Source organism: Schistocerca piceifrons, unplaced genomic scaffold (genome assembly GCF_021461385.2).
Source record: "Schistocerca piceifrons isolate TAMUIC-IGC-003096 unplaced genomic scaffold, iqSchPice1.1 HiC_scaffold_849, whole genome shotgun sequence".
Lineage (NCBI taxonomy): Eukaryota > Metazoa > Arthropoda > Insecta > Orthoptera > Acrididae > Schistocerca > Schistocerca piceifrons.
This window is the reverse complement of record NW_025729112.1, coordinates 595-27,203: the sequence shown is the minus strand read 5'-3', so window position 1 is coordinate 27,203 and position 26,609 is coordinate 595. Positions and strand designations below refer to the sequence as shown.

At 37.7% G+C, this 26,609-nt stretch overlaps 1 protein-coding gene across 1 annotated transcript; it reads right to left on the bottom strand.

Moving 5' to 3' along the window:
• On the bottom strand, positions 1–24,872 carry LOC124770988 (furin-like protease 2; the record flags this gene model as incomplete). The annotated part of the gene is made up of 10 exons (XM_047249257.1): positions 1–33; positions 467–520; positions 571–871; positions 1,135–1,411; positions 10,312–10,583; positions 17,308–17,464; positions 19,877–20,064; positions 23,469–23,673; positions 24,024–24,254; positions 24,550–24,872. Coding segments are annotated over 10 exons (2,041 nt in total), but the record flags the coding sequence as incomplete, so codon positions are not given.
• Positions 24,873–26,609: the final 1,737 nt, after the last annotated feature.

The window sequence follows — 26,609 nt, the reverse complement described above, 5'->3', positions numbered from 1 at the left end:
TTAATCGTAATAAATATGTTTTGATACCAATTCCTGAAATTTTCATAACATTTGAACAAGTAATTCCCATCACTGAAACACGGCATGCTGGGGCCAGCCAGCTACATAAACTACCGCCAGTAGGCTAGGCACGCACCCGGAAACTACCGGCTTGAAGGGTTAATATTTCATGTAGGACTCACCAGAAACATGCTGACTGCATACAGCATCTGTCAGTCTTTTACGTTTCACAATGACGAGATATAGTGGTCAGACTAGAACATATTTCTCATACAATTAAAGGCAGAAAACTGCACTTCACTAGCCATCCAATACAGTGACATGAAACAAGTCCTAGATTCATCACAGTATTGGACTTCTCTGAATAATTTATTAAAGAATAGATAATTTATTGATTCCTATATTCACTTTTGAGTGGCTACATAGTCACACAGCCATCTGAATGAGCTCTTGAGGTGCCACATACATTGCTACCTGTCATTAAAAATCCCTCAGATACTAACTGAGAATTACTTAACTCCTGATGACAGCATTTAAAACTCACAAATTATCACCTCTAAAATTTGTTGCCTGGTAATATCTTAATAAAATGAGTGTTGGATCCAAAGTATTGCTTAAATTTAGACCTGTGACATAGTTTGTGTGGTAACATACTGAATTGTTGTTATTACCTTTGCAAGTCCTACAATAATGGTGACACTTCTCACAACCAAAGTCTGATTTGAAGAAGCCTTCTGGACATTCTGGATGGCACTCTCCAGCTGCTAGCTGCCACCCAGCTGGGCATGTCACACACTGATCACGGCGAGGACCACTACAAGTCATGCAGCTGAGGTAACATTTAGCACAGATACCCCTGTCACTGTAATACCTGAAAAAAAGAAATGGTAGCATCTTTGAAGCAAAAAATACAGTCACACTTTTTTTCACACATCTTTTACAAATATGTAAAGAAGGCAACTACTACAAGGGAAATACATCTGTAGGCACACAGTAGTGGCATAATACTACCTTTATCACTTCTACATCATCTCAACCATTCTTTAAGTCTTGTGGTAAAACATCTACACTTTTTGATCACATGTAACTAAAAAAATTCTTTCTCAGTGGAAAATTTCCACATAAGAGATTTACCCATCAGCACAAGCTGCCCTGCATTCTCCACTCTGTAGGTGGAGTCCTGCTCGACAAGAGGTGCAGTTGGTACGTGACTCGCAGGCTGTACACGTGTGCAGGCAAGGCATGCAAATTCCTCTCTCAGGGTACCTTCCTTCTTCACACTGTACCACACAGGAGGCACCTTGCAGCAGCAGTGGGGAGACGCAGGAGAGGCAGCGATCTGCTCCAGGTCCTGAACAGGTATCACAGTTTTCGTGACACCGTGCACACAGCCCAGATGTGTAGTATTCAGCTGAAGAAAAACAGTGAACATTAGTAACTATATCTCAGACTTACGATTGGGTAAAATCAACAAACAAATCCAAGTCTTCCAGTAAACTACAATCCCTGAAACTGAAACAATTGACAAAATGCCAGCTGGAACCAAGCAACTCATATCAAAACGTATGTAAAACTTGAGTCAAAGTCACACTTCATTCTTTTTAACTGGTAGCCCGTTTTGGTGCACTGTCTGGTATTAGCACTATTCTTTAAAATCCACTAACATAATAAAGCCACTGTGTGCAATATTAATATCTAATAGGTACATTCCATGTAAGATCTTCCAAGGTGTCACTGGAATTAATGTCACGCACCCATTACACTAATGAGCTGAAACATTATGACCACCACCCACTGTGTGACTAAATGCCCCCCTGGTGGTGCTGGGACGCACATGATGCTGTAAGGATACTTTATGTAGTGAGAAGAGACAAATGGGGAATCGCGTAGCAGTGATATGAAACACAAGTGGGAAAATCCAGTAACACAAATGACTTTGACAATGGGAAAATTGTTATTTCTTGGCATCTGAAAATGAAAATATTGGAAACGATAAAGCTGGTCAACTGTTTGCGCGCTACTGTTGTGAACCTACATGGAAAGTATATGAAGACAGTAACTGTTCTTGAAAGAACAGATACCATTGACGACCGTTGCAGCTTCTCTACAATAAATGATACTTAGTTGAAACCCTCAGCTGCCGACAAGTGTTCCCATCGAGATATATCAACAACACCTGTCGGCAGCTGAGGGTTTCAACTAAGTATCATTTATACATGGAGAGTGGTTGATAGTCAGTGAAACCATGAGTTGGTGACAAGAATTTGGAAACCCATACCTTGTCTCAGAACATGGCGGTCAGAGGCTTGTCTGCACTCTGAAGTAGGGTCTGCAGTCCATCTGATGACAGAGTACAATGTTGTTGCTGGCTGAAGTGCTCCAAGCATGTTATTTTAAACTGTGGGCAACCACAGCCAAATTTCCACATTTTGAAATATATAATCTGCACTGGCTGTAGAGTACTTTTTAATGAAAGTCACAATTGGCTTTGTGTCACTTGAAGATGCATCCTCAGGTGAAAAAGTTTCTTTTTGACAAGTTAGCACCAAAAGGTGATGCCATAGAGCCATTCCCCATCACTTGTGTCAAGATGTAAACAGTGTACAAAAGAGCAGTAGTAAATATTTAAAATAAAGGGCGTTTGCAGAATCGTGCCTTCCTGCTTGTGGCACAGTGACGATGGTCACCACACCGAGAAGGTAAGATGATATATCATACTTCACCTCATAAAATTAGCAAACCAATGTGCTTTAATGTGCAGTTTTGAGGTTTAAATATCTCAATCGGTAAAGATGGAACCCTTCTAATATCACTCTGTTGTCCATCTGTCTGTTTGACAGACTGACTGGCTGGCTGGCTGACTGTTAAGATCTTTCTCTCAGGAATGGGTATAAGTATCATGCTGAAATTTATTTCGAATACGAAGGTGTACAGTCCACTGGAAGTGGATGTCAATGTAGTTAAAAGATTCGACCACGTGTGTCACAGATTTTGTTACTAGCAAACTCACTCATCAAAATCGGCAGATGAACTACCTACATACAGTACATGTAGGGGCTGGTTGTCAAGCAGTGAAGTGCACTCCTGGAAACGGAGACTTAATGTTACCACATCTCAATTGGACCAAGCATTTTTCAGTTTTTGGTTTAATCTAGCCTTCATCTCTCAATGAAGCGAGGAGTTGCCAAAGACAACACCTGATTTGGATTCAATTTTAAACTGTAGGTCCCATATCTTGGTTGGATAATTGGGGTAGATTAGGGGCATGCAAGTCACCAAAGTGAGGTCCAACAGAAAGACTAGGCCACTGAACAACATGAAATAATAATAATAATAATAACATCTAGATACATGAATAATTTTGCATGGAAACCTCAGATTGCAAGTCCTACTTGTATTTGTCCAATTTTTAATACTCATCATTAATTTTATATCAAAATACTCATTTATAAAATATGCTTCCAAAGTTCTTTATGATGTGCTCATGTGACACAAATTTACAAACCTTTATGGCTGAAGTAGATTACCTGAGACCTAGCAGTCTTTGGTTTTTGGAGTACCCTAACAGAAGTTTGATCACAGTATTATGCCAGGAAAATGAAAATATGTCACAGTTTTCACTTAGTAAAATTTACTTGAATGATGGAATCAATTTAAATCACAGAAAAAAAGTTACAGGAGCACCAAAGTAAAGAAAGAAAAGAGAGATGACAGCAGGTCTGAGAAACAAGAACTGGAAATATATCTACATTTCCTCTTTCCATTCTTCTTGTCTTAAATTTTTATACAGAAGTTAAAGTATTCAAGTTGAATACTTCACTGCTTGGCTTTCATTTGTTCTCAGATAATTTTTGGTGTCTCAACTAAAGAACATTACATTCTCATCATCTTTCTCCTGGTTCCCATTTTATTAGATGCCAGTACAGGCCAAATTGAGTGGCTCACATTATTATACTCTCAAAACTATGTTTGTCGCTGCCTCCTGCTCCTCCTCCTCCTCCTCCTCCTCCTCCTCCTCTACATTTGCAAGTACAACTCAACATTTTCCAGGCACAGCCTATGAAACTTTATGCAACAGCCATATTTTGTCTTGACTGTTGTTTCAGATAGTTTTTAATTAAGGTAAGATTGGCATAGCTGTTTGTTACAACTTCCTTTTTAATTTCATAATAATCTGGGTAGATATGACGACTCATACCAATTCTCACTACAAATTTTCTGTAACTCCCTACGCTCTCATTCACCAATTATTTCATAATGCATGTTTCATCCACAAATCAACTTCTGGCACAGGAAACTTTTACTCATATCTGATTATTTGATATCCTAAAGTTATTTTAAGTCTACACTTATATATTCATATGTGTATTTTACATATCACTGCAAGGTGCACATCATCATCATCATCATCATCATCATCATCGTCGTTATCATTGTTATCCCAAAAGGCAGGTTTTCACATGGTAGTTCTACAGGCTGTCTGGTCTGCTGTCATCCTCTTCAGGTCCGCATTATTTTCTCTTCCCTCTATGTTGTCTATCATCTTGGTCTCCTTCTTCCTCTCAGTCTTGTCCCACAAACCAGTCCTTCCAAAGCATCTGCTAGCAAGCACTCCCTTAACCAGTTCTTTTTCCTTTCTCTTTTAACTTTCAGCAGACATCTTCTCTCACCAACCCTTTCCAATATTCTTTCATTACTCACCCTTTCCATGCAGCTTATTCTCTCCATTCTCCTCCACATACAAATCTCAAATGCTTCCAACCATTTTTCATCATCTCATCTCAGCGTCCATGTTTCTGCCACAATCCAGACAAAACATTTGCCAGTCCTTTTCCTTACACCTTTATCTAATTTGCCTCATAACAGTCTCCTCTTTCCATTGAATGCCTCCTTCGCTATGGCAATGCGCACAGTAGAGTATATATGCTACTGTACCATTTTGGAGTTTCTTCATTGTTTCTTCACAGATTTGTGACAAAAGAGAGAGGAATGCCCAATCTTTTCACACAACATAAAGAAATTTACCTATCACTTTTAATTATTCTAATGATCACTTGCTTCTGTGAAGCTGTAGTAAGTATTTACCTATACTTGTTTCACTTCCTTTGTGAAATTAAAAGTTCACATCAACATAGATACTGAATCTGTTGACATTTAAATTTTAAAACAGGCCCAAAAACTGGATGTGTGTCATATGCCAGTAACACGTTAAGATAGGTAGCTATAAGCTCCATTTCTTCAAAATTTCTCCATTTCAGCTGTGAGCAATTCATTGTTAATTTTCTTACAAATTTTGAGCATACCAATTGTACAGAGTTTAATGGATGCACATGTGCCAGCATTAACTGTTCTTACATTGTTCATTCACGCTTCAGTCGTTGTGTTTAGTGTGGAGATTCACTTGTGTTACACCTATATTGTGGTTTTATTTGCAGACTATAGTTGATAAGTGGCATTGCTATACTACTGCATTTAAGCTGGAAGTGATTGCATATGCTAAAGAGCACATAAACAGGGCTGCACAAACAAATTTCGGGCCACTTCCAGCTGAAAGAAATGATAAGAACTTGGCAGAATCAGGAAGATGTTTCAAAAAAAGGCATCTCATAGTGAACATAATCAGATAAATGGAACAGTTAATTGGCAAAAACTATAAGTAGAACTCAATACATGGATTTCAGAAAGTAGACAAGTGAAAATTTGTTTCTGTGAAAATGATAATTCAGCAACAGAAGCATTTTCCATTAACAAAGGGATGGTCAGCTTAATTGGATCAGCATTACAGTGTTCAAGATTTATTAAGAGGTCCCGGCTTTCAATGTGGATCAAGACAAAAATATCACAAAAGACGCTAACTGAGTACGAAGAACAAATTGTCAAATTTCATCAACTTGCCATTAATGCAAGGAAAGAGGGACAAGATGTGCTAATGATATGCCTTCTAATGCAACTGTGGAATATAATGGCACAAAACACATTGTTAAAATTTTGGGGTACAAAAAGACTGATTACGCAGCTCTTTACCCTCCTGTAGAAATGTGACAAAACTGCTGTCAGTTTTAATTTTTGCAAGTATGATTTTTCCTAAGGAACAATTGCCAAAAGGAGTATTTGTACATGTACACAATAGAAGTTGGTTGGATGGATGAACGAGGAATGAGGTTGCGGATGAATAGAATTTGGTCTAGGTGACCTGGAGGCTGTCTAAAGAAGGCCATTCTGTTAGTATGGGATCAGTTTTGTTCTCACAGAACACAAGATGTTAAAAACAGAGCAAACGAATTGAAGATTCAATTAGTTGTAGTTCCAGGAGGGCTAACTAGTTTACTTCAACCATTAGATGCTGTATAAACAGAACATTTAATACTTTGCAGTCCACATGCCTCATACAAATTTATTCGCTTGGTGCCGGCAGCACTAATTCGGATTGCTTGGCTTGTTGCCAGCCGCTTGTCACCTTGTTGTCGACAACAGGCTTCAAACACGTTGACTTTTGCGCATTTTAATTTTCTGGAAATCCTCTATTTTGCTGTATCATTCCACAAACTCTAATTTTCTTTTCTAGTAACTTCTCTGCAAGTTTGACACTGTTATAATAACTATCCATGCAGAGGTAATGCCACTTTCCATCAGAAGTTGTCAATAGTTCCATCACTTTTTTTGCTGAAGGCTGCCCAGTGCCGGAATATATCTCGAATGAGGAAATGTATCCCGTACTCTAGTCACACAGCATCTGAATGAGCATGCTGTATTTCATAATTTTCGACAGATTGTAAACTTTAAAATCTAATCGTCCATGCCATGGTATCATTCCTTCATCAACTGAGATGAATTAACATAGATTAAACATTTCTTTAAACATTTTGGAAAAATAATCAATTACAAATTTCTTTTCAAAGCAGTTATTATGCAGTTGATTGTTGCCGTCGGAAAAATGTAAAAATGATAATATTTGTCTGAGTCGGTTGTGGGACATCGTTTTGCGAAATATCGGTGTGTCTATCAATGAATTTGTTGACCAATAACCACCGATCCTTGCTCTTTTTACAGTTCCCATAAGGATAGCAAGACCAAACCATTTTCTAAGGTCAGGTCCCGTAATGTCGACAAATTTACCATTTTTTAAAATCCAGTTTCCTTCTATTGCAATTTTGACTGAAGTACTTGTTGGTTTCATTACTAATATATTCAAATAGATCGTTCCCCTTTTATAATTATACGATATCCTCGATGCTCTGTGTAGCTTTGGGAAATATGTTTGGACCCGGAGGTTCTTCAAATTTATTATTGGTCCTCGGTAAATCAAAGTCTGACCACTGTGCACTGCCTTCTTCACCCGATTCAGCTGAATCAGTTGGTAACCGTAGAGTTCACTGAATTCTTCTTGGACATATTTCACTATCTTCTGACGATTCTGCTTCACATTCATTTTTTTGTTATCAAATGTCTTCCTTCCAATTGGTCAAGTCGTCCAGAATGTCAGACAAGATGTCCACGCATTCATCTTAAATAATCCTATTGTCTCTCTTGTCTGCCATGATGGAAGGGTACAAGTACTTATAAAACCAAAAAAACTTGTTGATGTGTGTAACTTATTGTTACCTAAACAAAACAAAAACGGAATGCAAAAGATACTGAAGTGCTGTCGCCGGCCACTGCGTGATACTATGCTCACAACACCACTGTGGTGTCGCCGGCTGTTGACAGCTATTTCGCGCATGACACCACTGTGTTGTCACCGGATAGCAGAGTGTTAAGGGACTTATGAAGGAAGAGTGGAACAGACAGATTCAATCTACAGGTTTTGAAACTACACTGTCAGGAAGAAGGAAGAGACCCAGCATTTCTCAAGTTTGTGAGTGGTTCAAAGCTTCATGGGACTGTATAAAAACTGAAACAGTTATTAAATTGTTTAAGAAGTGTATAATCAGTAATGCATTGGAAGGTACACAGAATAATTTACTGTATGAGGATTCAGATTCTGACATGGTGTCTTCAAGTATTTCTTTCTTCAGCAGTGATGATGAATTTTGTTGATTTGGGGACAAAAGTTAAAAGATGGGCACTTTTTCCTACATATATTGCCTAGATATCTGATGTGTGTGTATTAAAATTGTTTTGCAGTAGATGTATTACCATAAAAGAAAGTCTTAAAAATTGGGGTGCGTCTTTTATACCAACAAATACGGTATATACTTGTCTACCTTATGAATTAATTAGACTTTACTGCCTTTGTAATCCTTTATTCAACAGTGATCACCTTTGCTACATCTGACTCACAATAACCAATTCTGACGTCTTTAATTACATCTAAACATGAGACTGGCAGACAACAGAAGGTTTTGATTATGCATTTCATTCTATCATTAACATTTTCACAAAATGAAGAAAACCACAAAAGTTGTTGTTCTAACAAGATTTTACTGTTTATGGCCAGTTCCAGAATAATAAAGTACGCACTTAAATGATAGAAACAATTTGTTAAAATTATGGATAAGCACTCATTCAAAAACAAAAACATGACAGCAAACTGATGACTTTTCTTTGTTCTATCATTGCCATTTAATGTTCTACAAATGATCTCCATTTAGACACTATTTTTACTTAAATGTATGTATATTTCCTACCAACTGCTAAAAATATATCATTGTTCCATACCACATGAACACTCCTTTATGTAGACTTTTAGCTTCATCTGAAAAAGATCCCTGGTACAGTTTCTTTGCTTTGATTAGCTTCCAGTAACCAACATGTAATTGAAGCAGTTTTGGAAAGTAAGATGAGTACCATGATGATGATGATGATGATGATGATGATGATATCGCTTACCAATATTTATTGTGGTATAACAGAAATGCAAGAGTCCTTTGCAGTTATTTTCATCCTAACAGAAAATGATAACAATCCTTATGCATCTTCTATGTGGAATTAGATGTAATAATAGCAATAATTGTGATGTTTAACACACTTGTTATGTTTTGGAAGTACGATGAATGTAGTGCCCAAAGTTCTCCTTTCATATTACCTTTCCTGGACAGAACATCTTGCATTCAGGGGGGAGGTCCGGGGAAAAGGGGGGGGGGGGGGGGGGGGCAGTTAGCACATTATTCATATACGTAGAGTAAGCAGCATCTACACAATATACAGTTGGTGCCTTAGGAACATTGCTACAGTTGCCCCTTAGGACACAACCACTTGCAGCAACTTTCTGATACCGCTACACAAGATGAACTTTCTTGTAACTGTCATGATTGGAAACGTGTTCACTTCACATTTGTGAATAGCTTTCAGAATGGGATGCACTGAGCTTAGTATCAACTTTGTTTATTGTTCTAAATAATGAAGTATATGCTTCAATATCAAGCCAGATTTGCTTTAGTTTTCACAATAGCACATGAAAATCTCCTCAATTCCCCCTAAATATAGTGGCACCTGCACTGGCAGTTTAAAATCAAACAACACTGATGCAAAAAATTTATCGAGGAAGTATGTGCTAGAGATTCTATAAACCACAAATATGAACATGAAAGTCTTTATAAAAACTTAACTCAGAAAAACCATATGCAGTAAATATCCACTGTATAAAGGGAGATGAATTAATGTAAGTGTCTGTGCTTAGTGAACAAGTTTTACTTGTACAGGTGGCTCTGCATTATGAAATTAGCAACTGGGGGCCCCAACTAAGAATCTTTGGTGAAACAAATGATCATAGAACCTAAGGAAAATATCGGTGACCACTTAGACATACAGTTTAATCGAAGTGTGATAACTAGCCAAAAGAATGAGGAGGGGCGCTTTTAAAATATGCGAGAATACATACTGTAGCTTATAGCCTATGATTAAAGGACACATTTCACACAAAGTGGAAGCATGGAAAGAAATGTAGAGGTGGGTCTCCTCTGATCCTGAGGTTTGAGTGACCTGCTCTTCCTTTTTAACCCGCTTCCACACAAGCCCTCTCTCCTTCCCAAGAAAGGAAACAATAGTTCTGAATACCAAGAGATTGTCATGTACTTTTGCGTGTGTGCCTATCGACAGTAACTGTTATTGTGAGAACAAGTACATACTTACAGGAGACAAAATACTTAGTGCTGCTCACTGAAACACATGGAACTACATGGCAGTACCCTAGCCTTCAGAACTATTACTTCTTTCATTGGGAAGGAGAGAGGGAGAAGTTGGGGAAGGTTAAAAAAAGTACACTCAGACCCCAAGATGAGAGATAATCACCTATTGTGAGGGCAAGAAGAAAAAAAGAATCTAGAAGAATGTAAAACAGTTACACACAGTGCTGCGTTCATTGATACTTACATCTAGTACAATGAACGTTTCCTTCAGGAACACATCTGCCTTTGCGGTTGAGTGTCCAGCCTTCCTTGCACGCCAAGCAAACATTACCACTGCAGCTGGCACAGCCAAATGCACAGCGAACACATTCACGTCGTTTCTTGTCAGCATAGTATCCATCAGGACAACTGGCTAGGCATGTTCCAGCCAGCTCAAATCTGCCAGGTCGGCAGGTCAAGCACTGTGTTTCACTCGACCCATTACATGTTTCACATGATGCATGACATGGTGCACATCTGTTAACAAATGTGTGAAATATACATATTTGATCTCCTGGTTAAGAAAATTCTTTATTTCTCTGGAAATGAATGTGAAATACAAATGAGCTAGTCTAACTGTATCAAGATTCGCAATCTTAAGGTATTTCAGTGACAATAGACATACAAGTATACACCGAAAACACGGAATAGCGCCTTGCAAAATTACTACCAGTTGCTCCATTTATGTTCATCTGACACAGCTGTGTTGTGTATCAAAGAGGAAACTATTTCTCATGGCATGGTTTTATTTCTAAATGATCAATAAACTGATTTCTCCTATATTTCAAATGTATAAAATTGTAAAATATTTTTTGTTGATTGTTTTTCTCAGCCCTGACAAATTGTAGAAATGGTATCACGAACCCACAAACCGCTGCTAAAATTGCTCTTGAATGTGCAACGAGCACCTGTTGTACACATGTAGTGGATATGGAAAGTTTCAGGTGAAAAGATTATTTCAGAACTGCAGAACAATACAACAATTTCTTGTTAACAGCCCAAGTTGTAACCACAAGTGACCCAGCAGACATCAATACGGTAATCGAATTCTTCCCATACCCGTCCCAGCATGGCATCGTCAATTGTGGCAGTCGCTTCCCTTATCCTCTCCCGGAGCTCTGTTACATCATGTGGTAGAGGCGGTACACGTACCAGATCTTTGATGTGTCCCCCACAGGAAAAAAAAAAAAATATCACAGAGTGAGATCTGGTGATTAGGGAGACCATTTTATGAAACAGTTCGCTCTGCACCTAAACTCTCCATTTTTGCAACCAGCGCTGACTATTGGCAAATTACCAAACTACACTGTGTGTGTGTGTGTGTGTGTCTATATATATATATATATATATAAAAAAACTGAAAGCAAAGCAAATAACTGAAAGCAAAGCAAATAACTGAAAGCAAAGCAAATAACTGAAAGCAAAGCAAATAACTGAAAGCAAAGCAAATAACTGAAAGCAAAGCAAATAACTGAAAGCAAAGCAAATAACTGAAAGCAAAGCAAATAACTGAAAGCAAAGCAAATAACTGACAGCAAAGCAAATAACTGACAGCAAAGCAAATAACTGACAGCAAAGCAAATAACTGAAAGCAAAGCAAATAACTGAAAGCAAAGCAAATAACTGAAAGTAAATAATTGAAAGTGTTCCCAGACTTTATGTACATCCTGTGTAACATCAAAGAATAATTAACATTATTTAGCATAAAATATGAAGAACTCAATAATGCTGCAGACTTAATTCTAATCAAGTGGCCCTAATTCTAGAAGTACCTTAGTAACAACATATCTCAGAAATTTGTGATATTGTTTTCAGTTTAATTCATCTGCTCAAAATGGAATTTGATTCTTTAGTATGATGATGAAAAAAAAATTTCAAGCTATTACAGAAGGTCCATGTATTTCACCTTTCCCTGTCTTTCATAAAATAACAACACTAATATGAATTTTATCTGCTTTGTGTTTTTCATCTCTTAAATGTGCAGTCAACATCAACAGATTGCTTTCATTGATTTTAAAATGTTGTTTGTGTTGTGTACGTATTTTTATGATGGTTTGTCCAATATAATATATACTGCAACAACTGCACTGCAGCCTGAATGATGGTAGTGGGATATTGATTCAGATTTATGCTCTGAATTGGACCGAATTGTATTTTCAGTCACAAAAATATTTTACTCCTGTTTCACAAAATATTTGTCTAATCTTGTTGGCTGTTCGAGTGGCACATTGTAAGACCACATATTTTCATTTCTGGTTTTAGCTCTTCTTTTATTAATTCTATTTTTCTCCTACTTATCTGATACTTTTTATTTTGTATTGTTTGCTGACTGTAGTTAACCAGTATGTCTTAATTATTTTTACCAGATTATCATAATACTACTGAAATATTTCCAGAATGAGATTTTCACTCTGCAGCGGAGTGTGCGCTGATATGAAACTTCCTGGCAGATTAAAACTGTGTGCCCGACCGAGACTCGAACTCGGGACCTTTGCCTTTCGCGGGCAAGTGCTCTACCATCTGAGCTACCGAAGCATGACTCACGCCCGGTACTCACAGCTTTACTTCTGCCAGTATCTCGTCTCCTACCTTCCAAATTTTACAGAAGCTCTCCTGTGAACCTAGCAGAACTACCACTCCTGAAAGAAACGATATAGCGGAGACATGGCTTAGCCACAGCCTGGGGGATGTTTCCAGAGCTTCTGTAAAGTTTGGAAGGTAGGAGACGAGATACTGGCAGAAGTAAAGCTGTGAGTACCGGGCGTGAGTCGTGCTTCGGTAGCTCAGATGGTAGAGCACTTGCCCGCGAAAGGCAAAGGTCCCGAGTTCGAGTCTCGGTCAGGCACACAGTTTTAATCTGCCAGGAAGTTTCACTACTGAAATAGTTTCTGAATGAAATTAAGTTGTGTAGCAACTTCCAGGTGGTCAAGTCTTCCTTTTTTAAATCCTTGAAGATGAAGACCACTACCAACACAAAATATACCAACATTAATATTAAACTAAAACTGCAAAAATTGTTCGTATTTTCACCACAATTTCATAATGCCCTTTTCCATTTGAAATTTTCCAGTATCCATGATGTCTGTGTAACAGGTGGTGGGTAATGGTCTTTGACTGAAACCAGTAGCAAATTGAAGAATACTTTCAGCAGCAGCTTAAGGTGTTACATGGTATCATTTCTACAGTTTAAAATTATTTTACCATGTTTTGTACTGAAGTGTATTTTGGAGTTCATCAATACATATGCTAGCAAATAAAAAATGATAAAGTCTGGTGGAAATCTCATCAAAGAGAGCCATGAAGATTCATCTGTTCTAACTTCTTGTACATCATTATTGTCCTGTAGATGATGATTCTCAAGAGCATACCAGATCAAGGCAACCAACTAAATAATAGAGAAGTTAAGTTGGTTTTGTTGTAGTGGAATACATTAAGTAGCCCAAAATGCTTGCCCGCGCGACTGCTATGGTCGCAGGTTCGAATCCTGCCTCGCGCATGGCTGTGTGTGATGTCCTTAGGTTGGTTAGGTTTAAGTAGTTCTGAGTTCTAGGGGACTGATGACCACAGATGTTAAGTCCCATAGTGCTCAGACCTATTTGAACCATTTGAACAATACTTGCAGCATCAACCTGAAGAGAGTCAAATATAGCAAGCCTGATCAGCATAACGCACATGGAACTTGTTTCATAAATATACTATGGAAAGTTCTCACAGAATATAAATAATTTAGGAGTAGAGGTAACAAACCTCCAAATAGTAGAGGCATTGAGTCTTTGACAGGCAAATAAACAAGACTGAAAATTCTGCTAACTTTATGAAGAATCCTACGTCTTAAAAAAGTATTCACCCAAAAGCTAGCAAAGTTTTCAATCTTGTTTATGTGCCCGTCAACAGCTCAATGCCTCTGCTATTTGGTACATTGTTACTTTACTTATAAATCATTTATGAACTACTTCTGCAACATTAACTGATATTAATATTGGCATATTGTGTGCAGGTGGTGCTCCTCAGCTTGTAAGTATTTGAAAAAGGAAGACCTGACCACTTGGAAGTTAATGTACGACTTTATTTCACTCTACAACTAGTTTCAATTGTATTATGATAATCTGGTGAAAACTATGTCATACTAGTCAACTATGATGAGTGTATGATGCTTATAATGTTGAAAAATTGATGATGGAAGATGACAACGACTCATCAATATGGCTCAATTATGTTTGACTAGATGATGATAATGCTACGAAAGTTAACCAGTGAATGAAGTCTTAATGCTGCTTATGTGCAGACGTGTGTCTTTACAGTATTAATCTACTTACATGCACATAAAATGTTCAAGTTTCAAAATCTGCTCAACACCACTATGTGCCACCATGAGCACTGCATAGTGTAGGTGTGAAAACATCAAATATTAATATATTCAGGACATGAAAAATAAGATGATGAGCTTAGGTAAAACCCCTTTTAATACAATATTTTACTTAGTCTCCACTGTAGCTAACAGACCAAACTGCAGTCACCAATGAAGCACATACCTTTTGCATTTTTAGCCTATGTCCTCAGTTATTGGTTAGATGTATTCCATTCTGTGTCTTCCGCTACAGATTTTACACTCTACAGTTCCCTCTAGTACTATGGGGATTATTCCCTGATGTTTTAACATATGATCTACCATCCTGCACCACCACCTTTTCATTGTTTTCCATATGTTCTGTTCTCCACTGATTCTGCGAAGAACTTTCTCACTCCTTATCTTATCCCTCCACCTAATTTTCAACATTCTTCTGTAGCACCACATCCCAGACACTTTCATTCTCCCCTGTTCCAGTTTGCCCACTGCCCGTGATTCACTACATGTAATGCTGTGCTCCAAACCAAGTACTTTCTCAGACATTTCTTCCTCAAACCGAGGCCTATGTTTGATAACATTTAACTTCTCTTGGCCCTGAATGCTCTCTTTGCCTATGTTACACTGTTTTCATGCTCTCTTTGCTTTGTCCAAGGTAGCAGAATTCCTTAACTTCATCTACTTCGTGGTTACCTAATTTTATGTTAGGCTTCATGCTATTCTCATTTCCGCTACTTCTCATTACTTTAGTCTTCTTTTCTTGTTTATTCTCAATTCATATTCTGTACTCATTAGATTGTTTATCCCATTCAACAGCACTTTGAACCTTTATTTTTATTGCATCATTGCTTCTTATTTACAGATTGAAAAGTAGAAGTGAAACACATCCCCATCTCTCACCATTTTTAATCTCAGCACTTCGTTCTTGGCTTTCTGATATCATTGTTCCCTCTTGATTCTTGCACATATTGTACATTACCCGACATCCGCTACAGCTACCTCCTCCTTTTCGCAGAATTTTGAACATCTTGCACCATTTTATGTCATAGAGAGCTTTATCTATATTGACAAACTCTATGAGTATTTCTTCATTTATCTTCAGCTTTGTTTCCATCATGAAGCACAATTTCATCCACCTGCCTCTCTCTTGCCTTTACCTTTCCTAAAGCAAAACTGATTGCCATCCGACACATCCTCAGTTTTCTTTTCTGTTCCTCTGTATATTATCCCTGTCAGCAACCTGCATGCATGGGCTGCTAAGCTGATTGCCGATAGTTTTCACACTTCTCTATACTCCAATTAAGAATTATATTTGCTCCCTAAAATTGTGTGCCTTCTTTTTCACTTTCTTACCACAATTACTGTTCTGTATTTATATCTGTTACAGGTTAAGGCAACATTTTTGCAAATATATTAAGGCCTATGTTGAAGGTAGTATTATAGGAATTAACCGAAATGTTATTTTGAAGGAACTGTTCATTCGAATTGTCTGCGATCACAAAAATGAGACTGGATGAACATTAATGAGTGACAGATGGTTACGCCACCTACTCACAGCTGTAATTAGTGTGGGAAGTACACTTAATGCGACTGTAAATTTCATTTCACTGAAATATCCTTTTTCTTCAAGCCTATAAATAAAGTTTGTAGATTAATGTCTCAATGTCTCAGTAAGCAATTATTAACTCACAGCAATTGTTAATACTGGTGTGATGGCAGCTTATGGCATGATCCAGAAGAAACACTAACAAAAAACTTATACTCAATAACGTAATATGCCAACCATCAGTTAAACCTCTGCCTAATGCTAAACCACTGAAGAATCCAGATAAAAACAGACTTTTCGAAGGAGACAAGATAGCTTCAGCTGCTTTTACTGTACAAGCAGCAAGACCAGCAAACTCAACACCAGATTTTTTAATTAAGCCAATGATACAATACTAGTTACGACATTTAATATCTGTAAAATTACTGTGAAAGAGTAACAGGTTTTTGTATGAGCATCCCTATGTCTAGTAAGCCCATTAAAGGCTATCTTGTGTTTTAGACAAAGAGGAAGCTGTATTTAGCTTCATGACAACAATAACTGCCTAAATGTGACAGTTCTAAATACAAGGGTCTTAAATTCAACTGCAATATAATATTCCAGGTCCAGAAATACTGCCATGTACCACAAGGAGACAGCAGCCTAAATTACTCACACTTCAGCCTTAGTGATCTTCTCATCTTGGGAATGTTAGGCATTTCCCTAATTACAAAGTAGGCCCAGTCAGGTTTCAACTACGACTATTGTCAACAAGAAAGTGTTAACTTGTCAACTACAGCAATTTATGTGCCTACCACTGCACAGTGTGAGACAGTAAAAACCAAACAAAACAAAAAATGGTCAATGCAACATTTGATATCTGGATGTGAGCATTAGTCACAATGACAAATCAGAGCTGTTTTAAGATGACACAAATAATTCCTTTATAATCAAAAGTAAGCCATTTGTGAAGACAACAAAATGTATGTTTGAGAAGTGCCTTGCTTATGGCTACCACCTGCCACACAAACATACAAAACAGTTTCTTGATTACTTTCAGCTTTTTTCATTTTTTATGGAAGTAGCTCAGTGAACACTACCAAATAGTTCACTATACAAATATTATCCAGCAAAGTGGAAAAGTAGAAGTTTTTTATGAACATAATAAAACAATATCAGTATCACAGCACTCCCATCATAACACAATTTAGTGCCAAAACTACTTTTAACGTAAGGCTATTTAATCATTGATAAGTACATAACTGAAATGCTCTTAAGTTCTGGAAACATTCACAGTGGTCATCTTAAACAGGCTACAGATCAGTACTTACGTGTAATCTTCCATTTCATATGTATAAATAGGACAGGCAGCATAGCATTTGTTTTTGTATAGCACCAGGTGGTGGTCACAACTTGTGCAATGATCTGGCCGATCCTGACAACTACCACAATTTGGTTCACATGGTACACACGTGTTTTGTTCAGCGTCTAAAATTGAAAAGAGACTTCTGTACATCAACACCCATTAAAAATAATGTCCAGTCATATTTCTCATTTTTCAGTGAAATTTTTGACACAAAACTTCCACATACAGATGTCACAACATAAAAAAGCAGTGAATGTGAACTGATAATTCGTGCTGTTTGTACAGCCTAATTAGCACTGATGCACAGTTGATGTAAAGTAAGTGACATGAAAACACAGATGCTACTTTCAAACATAGTATGTCTTCCACAAACTGACACAGTGTTGCATAAAAACCCAAACCATTTCTATTTTTACAAGTTATTTACACAATATGCAAACAGTCTGAGATAATGCCTCATTTACAACATGTTTCAAACTTCTGCATGGAGTAACAGGTAGGTCTGTTGTGCAATTCTAGGTCAGAAGATTAGTTGCTGTAAATACACTTTGACATACATATTATGTCATCCAGAGATAGCACAGGTAATTCATAGCTGCAGAATGAGCTTTGGCAGTCTCTTGCAGAAGGAAAGAGATTTCTAGTACAGAGATCATGAAAAATTCACGAATATGAAAGCAAAATTTTTAATATATATTTAAAATATTCTGTAGTCATACCATATTTCTTACTTTTCTGATACATTCTGTGTGTTCAATGAAACTGCTCGCAACAAACACTATATTCTCAATTTTAATTTTTGGAAGCAGTTCTCTTGCCTGCACAGATCTTTCCAGTGGCCATTTTCGATTCTAATGAGTTGTTCAAAATCCACGGCTTTGTTCAAATATTTTCTGTCACAGTTAATGGTAATTTTCAAGTTTTGGCATGACTACATTGACTTATTTGTGTCAGCTTACGCTGGTGTAACCTTGCATTCAACATTTGTCTATTCCCACCCACACGAAAGATCCATGAAAGAATTATCTGTTTATCAACACATCACATTCTATTTTTCTTGAATTCAATACATGTCATTAACAGTGATAGTTAATTAAGGTCTTAACATGAACTGTAATTACAGTATTAACATTAACTATGTGTATCAGAAATGGAAGGCACACATTTCTGTTCATGGGACATCCATAATTGTTATTCACTTTCAATGGTAATTATTTCTAAAAAGGAAAGCACTACCTGCTTTCAGGACATAATCCCATATCCAGGTGCATCTGCAAAATTTTTAAAATGACACAGTAATCCATTATTAGTGCTTTGCTGGTACATGAGAGAGGTTAGCTTCCTCTGTGGTGGATGACAGTTTGTGGTTTCTTAGACCTGTTGTTGGTGGGTACATTAATCTAAACTTAGACCATCAGGTGTCGTGAGCAGTCCACTCACTAACCTTATGAGTACATGGCCACTCCAGCCGGCATTTTAGCTTTGGGTTGTGCTTCATACTGGTCTCACAGATGAGGCACTAGAGAGCCACAAACTTTACTCAGGGGGTTACATTGTTTTCCTCACATACTTGCTGGTGCACAGTCTATATAACCCCTTTTCTGAGGAGTTGCAGTGTTTGAAAGACTGCCAATCTGTCTTCCTGCAGATCCACGTGTGATGTGCCCTTAAGCCAGGACTGTTAAGTTTTGTAAGGGGGCATTCGGGATTTTGGGTCATTAATACTTTTTATAAATTTTATCCTGTTTATGGTGGTTTCAGTTCTAATTCGGGATATTTATTCCTTCCTGTAGGTCCTTCTGTGCGAGAGGCTTTCTGGCAGACCCAGGACTGAAGAGAATATTCCTTTGCACATCATATACTCAGGAATGCACTATTTTAACATTTTAAGCTATTTTAACCTTAGTTATGTAACCTTTGTGGACTCTTATTTTAATATGGGGATAGAGATTTCTCCTCCCCCCAATGCTCCGCAGACATGAGGTACTTTCATCATGTTCCCATACTTTGACCTTAATCTAATCAAGCAAACCTAACACACCCCTACACAGCTGTGTCTTAATTCATTTGCTTATGAGTATAGTGTTCCCCTTACTTCTGAGGAAACTGAACAGCAATTCTCAAAGTGACTATGAATTTCATTTGTCTCAAATGAAAAAATCCAGAACATTAACCTACATCTATTTAATACAATTAGAAAGTCAACAAACATCAAATCTAAATTTTCTTCTGCATAGTTTCCTCACCCTAACAGTTAATGCTTCATGTATTCAGCTTGGAGCACATCAAACATGCACAAGCATTCTTCAATATGTAGTAGATTTCAATGAAGACTTCACTGGTTTTACAGTCTTCCATGCTGTTTAAATGCTGAGACTCAAAACAGCACTCCTAACTACAACCTAAAACTTTGATACAAGAAAGAAGAAAAACATAGGATGATGTATATTTACCCATTAATTCACTGAAAATGGTGGTTACAATTATGTAAAAACAGTAACGTTCTATTCATATTAATTTGTCAAAAAACTCACTTTCATAATATCCCTCAGGGCACTGCTGTAGACAAATTGCAAGGTCAGTGACTCTTAAATGAGCAGGTGCACATGTAAGGCAGCTGTCTTGGCCAGCACCAGCACATGTTTCACAGGATTCATGACATGGCCAACAGATACCACCCTGACTAGGAAAACTGCGTGGTGGGCAACGACTAACACAGGTGCTGGAATAAATCATACAGAGCAATCAGAACAACAGCGTTTGGCACTAAGCACTTTAAATATCTTAAGCTATTAAATGCTACTACATTGTGAGATAATGCATTTATTCCCACACACTATTTCCACAGAGGAAATGAAATCTAACATCTGTACCTTTCAAAGGAGTTGCTTAATGTTAGTGGTGCAATAACTACAAAGGCCACTTCAAATACATAAAAATTCAGTTCAGACACTAACAAAGTATGTTTTTGAAATTGACAGTCAACAAATTTTAAACAAATTGTCAGTTACCAAACTGGGAAACATTCTGTAACGCCACTACAGTCTGATCCTACTAGAAGTTACATGTCACAGACCAGAAAAAATAAACAACAATGGATGTCAGGATGATTAGCCTGAGAGAAAAAGAGGAACAGTGAAAGGAATTGGTCTTTGCAAAGTAATGATCCTGGCAATCACTTGAGGTAATTTATGGAAAGGAAAGAAAATTTAAATCATTAACACACACTTTTTAATGATTGGAACTATGCTTCTTCCAAATTTGAAGGAAAGGGAGATTAGTGTGTGACATGCCATTTGTGATGAAGATATTAGAGATGGAGCACAAGCTCACAGTAGAGAAGGATCGGAATAAAATAGTCTGTATCATTTTCAAAGGAACAACCCTGACCATTGGCATACACAGAAATTTACCTGTGTGAAGGGGGACAGACTTAAAAAATTGCAAAATTATATGTAAACTGGTTGATCAGTTTTAAGACATGTTATGCCACTACAACCAAATTTTATAGGTGACACAAATGTATTATTACACCCCAGAGAATTGATGGTTTTTCATAATTTTTGGAAATGTATGATAATTCTGTAATGAAAAAAAAGTTCGTAATCTCGATTCCAGGGGAGGAGAGGGCTGGGGCAGCAACCAAATGCCCCCTCTTGCCACGTTTAAACCCACCCCGACCACCACCATCCAGTTTCCTTGCTGACTGCAGATGCCTAAGATTCTTATAGTTGTCTCAAGTGAGAAAGTGAGTTAGCAAAATCACAGTAAACCTAAATCTGAATGGCTGAAAAGGCACTTCAACTGCCATCCTCTAAATCTACATGCAAATCACATTTAAGTGCCTGGCAGAGGGTTCATCGAACCTGGCACAGGGTTCATCGAACCACCTTCACAATTCTCTATTATTCCAATCTCATATAGCTCCGATTTCCCTTATTTTATCATGGTGATTGTTTCTCCCTATGTAGGTCAGTGTCAACGAAATATTTTCGCATTCAGATGAGAAAGTTGGAGATTGGAATTCCGTGAGAAGATTCCATCACAATGAAAAATGCCTTTCTTTTAGTGATGTCCAGCCCAAATCCTGTATCATTTCTGTGACACTCTCTCCCATATTTTTCGATAATACAAAACATGCTGCCCTTCTTTGAACTTTTTCTACTTACCCCGTCAGTCCTATCTGGTAAGGATACCACACCACACAGCTGAATCTAAAGGAGGACGCACAACTGCAGTGTAGGCTGCCTCCTTAGTAGATCTGTTACATTTTCTAAGTGTCCTGCCAATAAAACACAGTCTTTGGTTGGACTTCCCCACAACATTTTCTATGTGTTGCGTCCAATTTAAGTTGTTCGTAATTGTAATACGTAGGTATCAAGCTTTTAGATTAGACTGATTTATCGTGTAATCGAAGTTTAACGAGTTCCTTTTAGCACTCATGCGGATGACCTCACACTTTTCGTTATTTAGAGTAAACTACCAATTTTCGACCTATTCAGGTATCTTTTCTAAATCATTATGCAATTTGTTTTAATCTTCTGATGACTTTATTAGTCGCATAACGGCAGCTTCATCTGCTAACAACCCAAGACAGCTGCTCAGATTGTCTCCCAAATCATTTATATAGATAAGGAACAGCAAAGGGCCTATAACACTACCTTGGAGAACACCAGAAATTACTTCTGTTTTACTCAATGACATCCCATCAATTACTATGAACTGTGACCTCTCTGACAGGAAATCACAAATCCAGTCTCATAACTGAGATGGTATTCCACAAACACACAATTGTGTGGTACAGTGTCAAAAGCCTTCCAGAAATCCAGAATCAATCTGAAATCCCTTGTCAATAGCACTCAACACTTGATGAGAATAAAGAGCTGGTTGCGTTCCACAGGACTAACGTTTTCTAAATCCATGATGACTGTGTGTCAATAGACCGTTTTCTTCAAGGTAATTCATAATGTTTGAACACAATATATGTTCCAAAATCCTGTTGCATATCGACATTAATGATAAGGACCTGTAATTTAGTGGATTACTCCTACTACCTTTGTTGAATATTGGTGTGACCTGTGGAACTTTCCAGTCTTTGGATATGGATCTTTTGTTGAGCGAACGGTAGTATATGATTGTTAAGTATGGAGCTAATGCATCAGCATACTCCGAAAGGAACCTAACTGGTATACAGCCTGGACCAGAAGACTTGCTTTTATTAATTGATTTTAAGTTGCTTCACTACTATGAGGATATTTACTTCTACGTTACTCATGTTGGCAGCTATTCTTGATTCAAATCCTGGAATATTTACTTTGTCTTCTTTTGTGAAGGCATTTCGCAAGGCTGTGTTTACCGTAGTAACTCTGCTTTGGCAGTACTGTCTTTGATAGTATCTCCATTGCTATCACGCAGAGAAGGCATTGATTGTTTCTTGCCACTAACATAGTTCTGTAATAGATCGCCAATCTTGGGGATTTTGCGACTGTTTAAATCTGGCATGTTTGTTTCATTGTTTCTGCAACAGGGTACTAACCTGTTTCGCGTACCAAGGAGGATCAGCTCCGCCGTTTGTTAATTTATTTGGTATAAATGCAAGTCAGTTGTATTATCACTACACCATCTCAATCAGTCCTAATTGTGAGTATAATGTATCACCTTGCTAGATTGATGTTTAACTTTGTATTTCCCTCCTGCCACACCTTTCTTGTGCATCTCGCAGGTTACCCTCTCCCTCTCTGCGCCTCTCCATGCCTCCGCCTCTCCTTCCCAATTTCCAATTTGTACGAAAGCTTTTATTTTCAGTTTAGCACAACAGAATCCAGAAAATGTTTCAGTGATCTGTGAACAATACTATGCTTTTATGGGTTCTGTTGTGGTGTACAGAATTCTATCATCACTTGAAACAGATTGAATGAAGGTTGTAGTAAATTAGTATAACACACTTATCTTTTAGATAATTAGTGAACTGCTTCAAATAGTATAGTTTATAATGACCAAGATCCCCGATAGACTTATCATGCTTGCAAGATCAAACTAGTTTGTTACATTGATAGTTTCTTATATGAAAAACATAAAACAATTGTGCAAAAAAATAAATGGAAGAAGGGGAAAACAAGGACTTACTTGTCCAGTTTATAATGTTTGCATGCAATGCACTGTGTAGGTCCCTTTCCGTAACAGCCTTGTGAGTCACACTCTGGATCACACGTATGCAACACCTTCAAACTACCTGCAATGCTGCTACTATCTTTTTCATATGTTACTTGCACTGCATTATCTGGAATCTCATCACCTTCAAGTGGAGCAACTGATGCTTCTGGGTTGCTTCCTGAAATAATAATAAAAATAAATATTATTATTTAAACATAGTTCTAGAACATGAAATCAAACTTCCCTATTTAGAAGTCCATAGCTTTGATAATTATCACTTTTTGTTTTGTATGGTTGGGATTTCATGGGTTAAGTTCAGTGCAAGAAACTCAACACACTGAAAATAGTGTTTCCCTATCAACTAATTTTGCTCTTTCTGGATAAATGGATGTTACATTTTTTGACAATGAAACTTCAAGTACTGCATGTAAAGTACTGAATGGACCAAACTCTTCTTTGTTTCAGAGTCTTTTAAGAGTCCAGTGCATTCTTCAATATATTTAAGGCCATTAGTGTACTATGTAATACCTGATACACTATAGATGTTGGGAAAATTTTGAAAGCCTGGATTGAAGCCATTGAAGTAGTCATCAGCAGGAGATCCGGTTGGTTGAGAGTCTGGGAAGATGTAGGAGTTTTGTGAAGCAGTAGCCTGAGAAACTGGAATACCAGGTGCACTACCCAGTCGTAAACTTTGTCGTAAGCGGATGGGATTTGTTGCTGTACCATAGAAAATCAACTGCCACTTCTTCAAGATGCCTGAAACAAACAAAAAATAGTAAACTTATTAGCCAATATCTGCACTTAAAATTTATAATTATTTACTGCCACTTTCACATATCAGAATTCAACATTCACATGCTGCCACAAAACACCTTGCACCCAATTCTGATCTGCTGGGAAATTCATTTTTACACATGTTAGAAACAAATTTTAAAGCAGGTGACAGAGGAAATGAGTATAGCACATAAAGGACTGCAACAATATACAACTTTTTCTATCAAATTGCAAGACAAATTTAAAGCTTTAATGATCTGAATGTAAAAGGAAGTACCTGGTTGGTTGACTCGCCGATTTCCACCATTAATAATTTCAAGAGTCCAGCGGCCATCTGCCTTTTCCCCCCAGAAATGGACACTAAGGAATGGCCAGTCATCAAAATTGGAACTGACAACATCTCGTGGACGTTCAAAGAGTAGTGTAGATGTAGTTCCCATTGGTGAAGTAAGAAGAATACGCAGGTTACCACGAGGGAAGAAACGGAGAGACACTTTGCACTGCACATGTTCCAGGAAACGAACCTCATTTAGTGTCTTACTGCAACCATCCACATCCATTTGCACTTGCAGGGTTGAACCTGGTGCTGGATCAATCGGCCTAAAACATGAAAATGCAACAGACATGTTTTTAGTATGATAAAACAAAAGCATTGAGCAAGACTAAGTAATTTATTAAACACGAATTTCTAATATAAAAAATTTTTGCTGCATAGACTCCCAATTTACGTTACACAATAAAAACACTGTGACTCGTTTTGGTTGGGTATAAAGACCAACTTCGTATCATTCAGATCATAAAAACTAGCTGACCACTTGCTGGTGAAAGACAAAGGTCCCGAGTCTGAGTCTTGGCCCAGCACACAGTTTTAATCCACCAGGAAGATTCATATCAGTGCACACATTCCACTGCAGAGTGAAAATTTCATTCTGGGAACATCCAACAGGCTGTGGATAAGCTTTATCTCCAAAATATCCTGTCTTCAAGAGTGCTAGTCTAGCAGATTTGCAGGAGAGCTTCTGTTACGTATGGAAGGTGGGAGATTGGGCTCTTGGGGAAGTAAAGCTGTGAGGACAGGTCATGAGTCATGCTTGGGTAGATAAGTGGGTAGAGCACTCACCCGCAAGAGGCATAGGGCCGAAGTTCGAGTTTCGGTCCTGCACACAATTTTAATCTGCCAGGATGTTTCAAGTTGAATAGGCACTGAAAAACACTGTTGAGTAGCAACAGTCATGCAGTGGCATGCATTCATATTATGGGCCTCAAGACTATGACAGTGTCCTGTTAAAAGCATCACTGAGACTGAGCCAAGCTTTAAAGCATAATGTCACAAGACGGTGGTGGTTTACAACCAGGCTCACTCTAGATGATGTTTTCAACAGCATACTGTCCTGATCTTGTTGGCCCATGATACAACTGCATGTCATTGCATGCCTGTTGCTAATCGATGACATTTTTCAATGCATAATGAATTCATTTTTATGATTTGAATATGGTGGTTGTGCACAACTGAACTAGTCATCACGTTTTAATTGTATAATGTAAACTGAGTTGTAGGTAGTTTTTTACTAAAAATTTTTTTTCAATTAATTACTTATGCGAATTCTTTACAGATGAATGGAAAAACTGGTAGAAGCTGACCTCGGGGAAGATCAATTTGGATTCCATAGAAATATTGGAACACGTGAGGCAATACTGACCCTACTTATCTTAGAAGCTAGATTAAGAAAAGGCAAACCTACGTTTATAGCATTTGTTGACTTAGAGAAAGCTTTCGACAATGTTGACCGGAATACTCTCTATCAAATTCTGAAGGTGGCAGGGGTAAACTACAGGGAGCAAAAGGCTATTTACAATTTATACAGAAATCAGATGGCTGTTATAAGAGTCGAGGGGTATGAAAGGAAAGCAGTGGTTGGGAAGGGAGTGAGACAGGGTTGCAGCCTCTCCCCAATGTTATTCAATCTCTATATTGAGCAAGCAGTACAGGAAACAAAAGAAGAATTTGTAGTAGGTATTAAAATCCACGGAGAAGAAATAAAAACTTTGAGGTTCGCTGACGACATTGTAATTCTGTCAGACACAGCAAAGGACTTGGAAGAGTAGTTTAATAGCATTTACAATGTCATGGAAGGAGGGTATAAGATGAACATCAACAAAAGCAAAACGAAGGTAATGGAATGTAGTTGAATTAAATCGGATGATGCTGAGGGAATTAGATTAGGAAATGAGACACTTAAAGTAGTAAACGAGTTTTGCTATTTGGGGAGCAAAATAACTGATGATGGTCGAAAGTAGAGAGGATATAAAATGTAGAGTTGCAATGGCAAGGAAAGC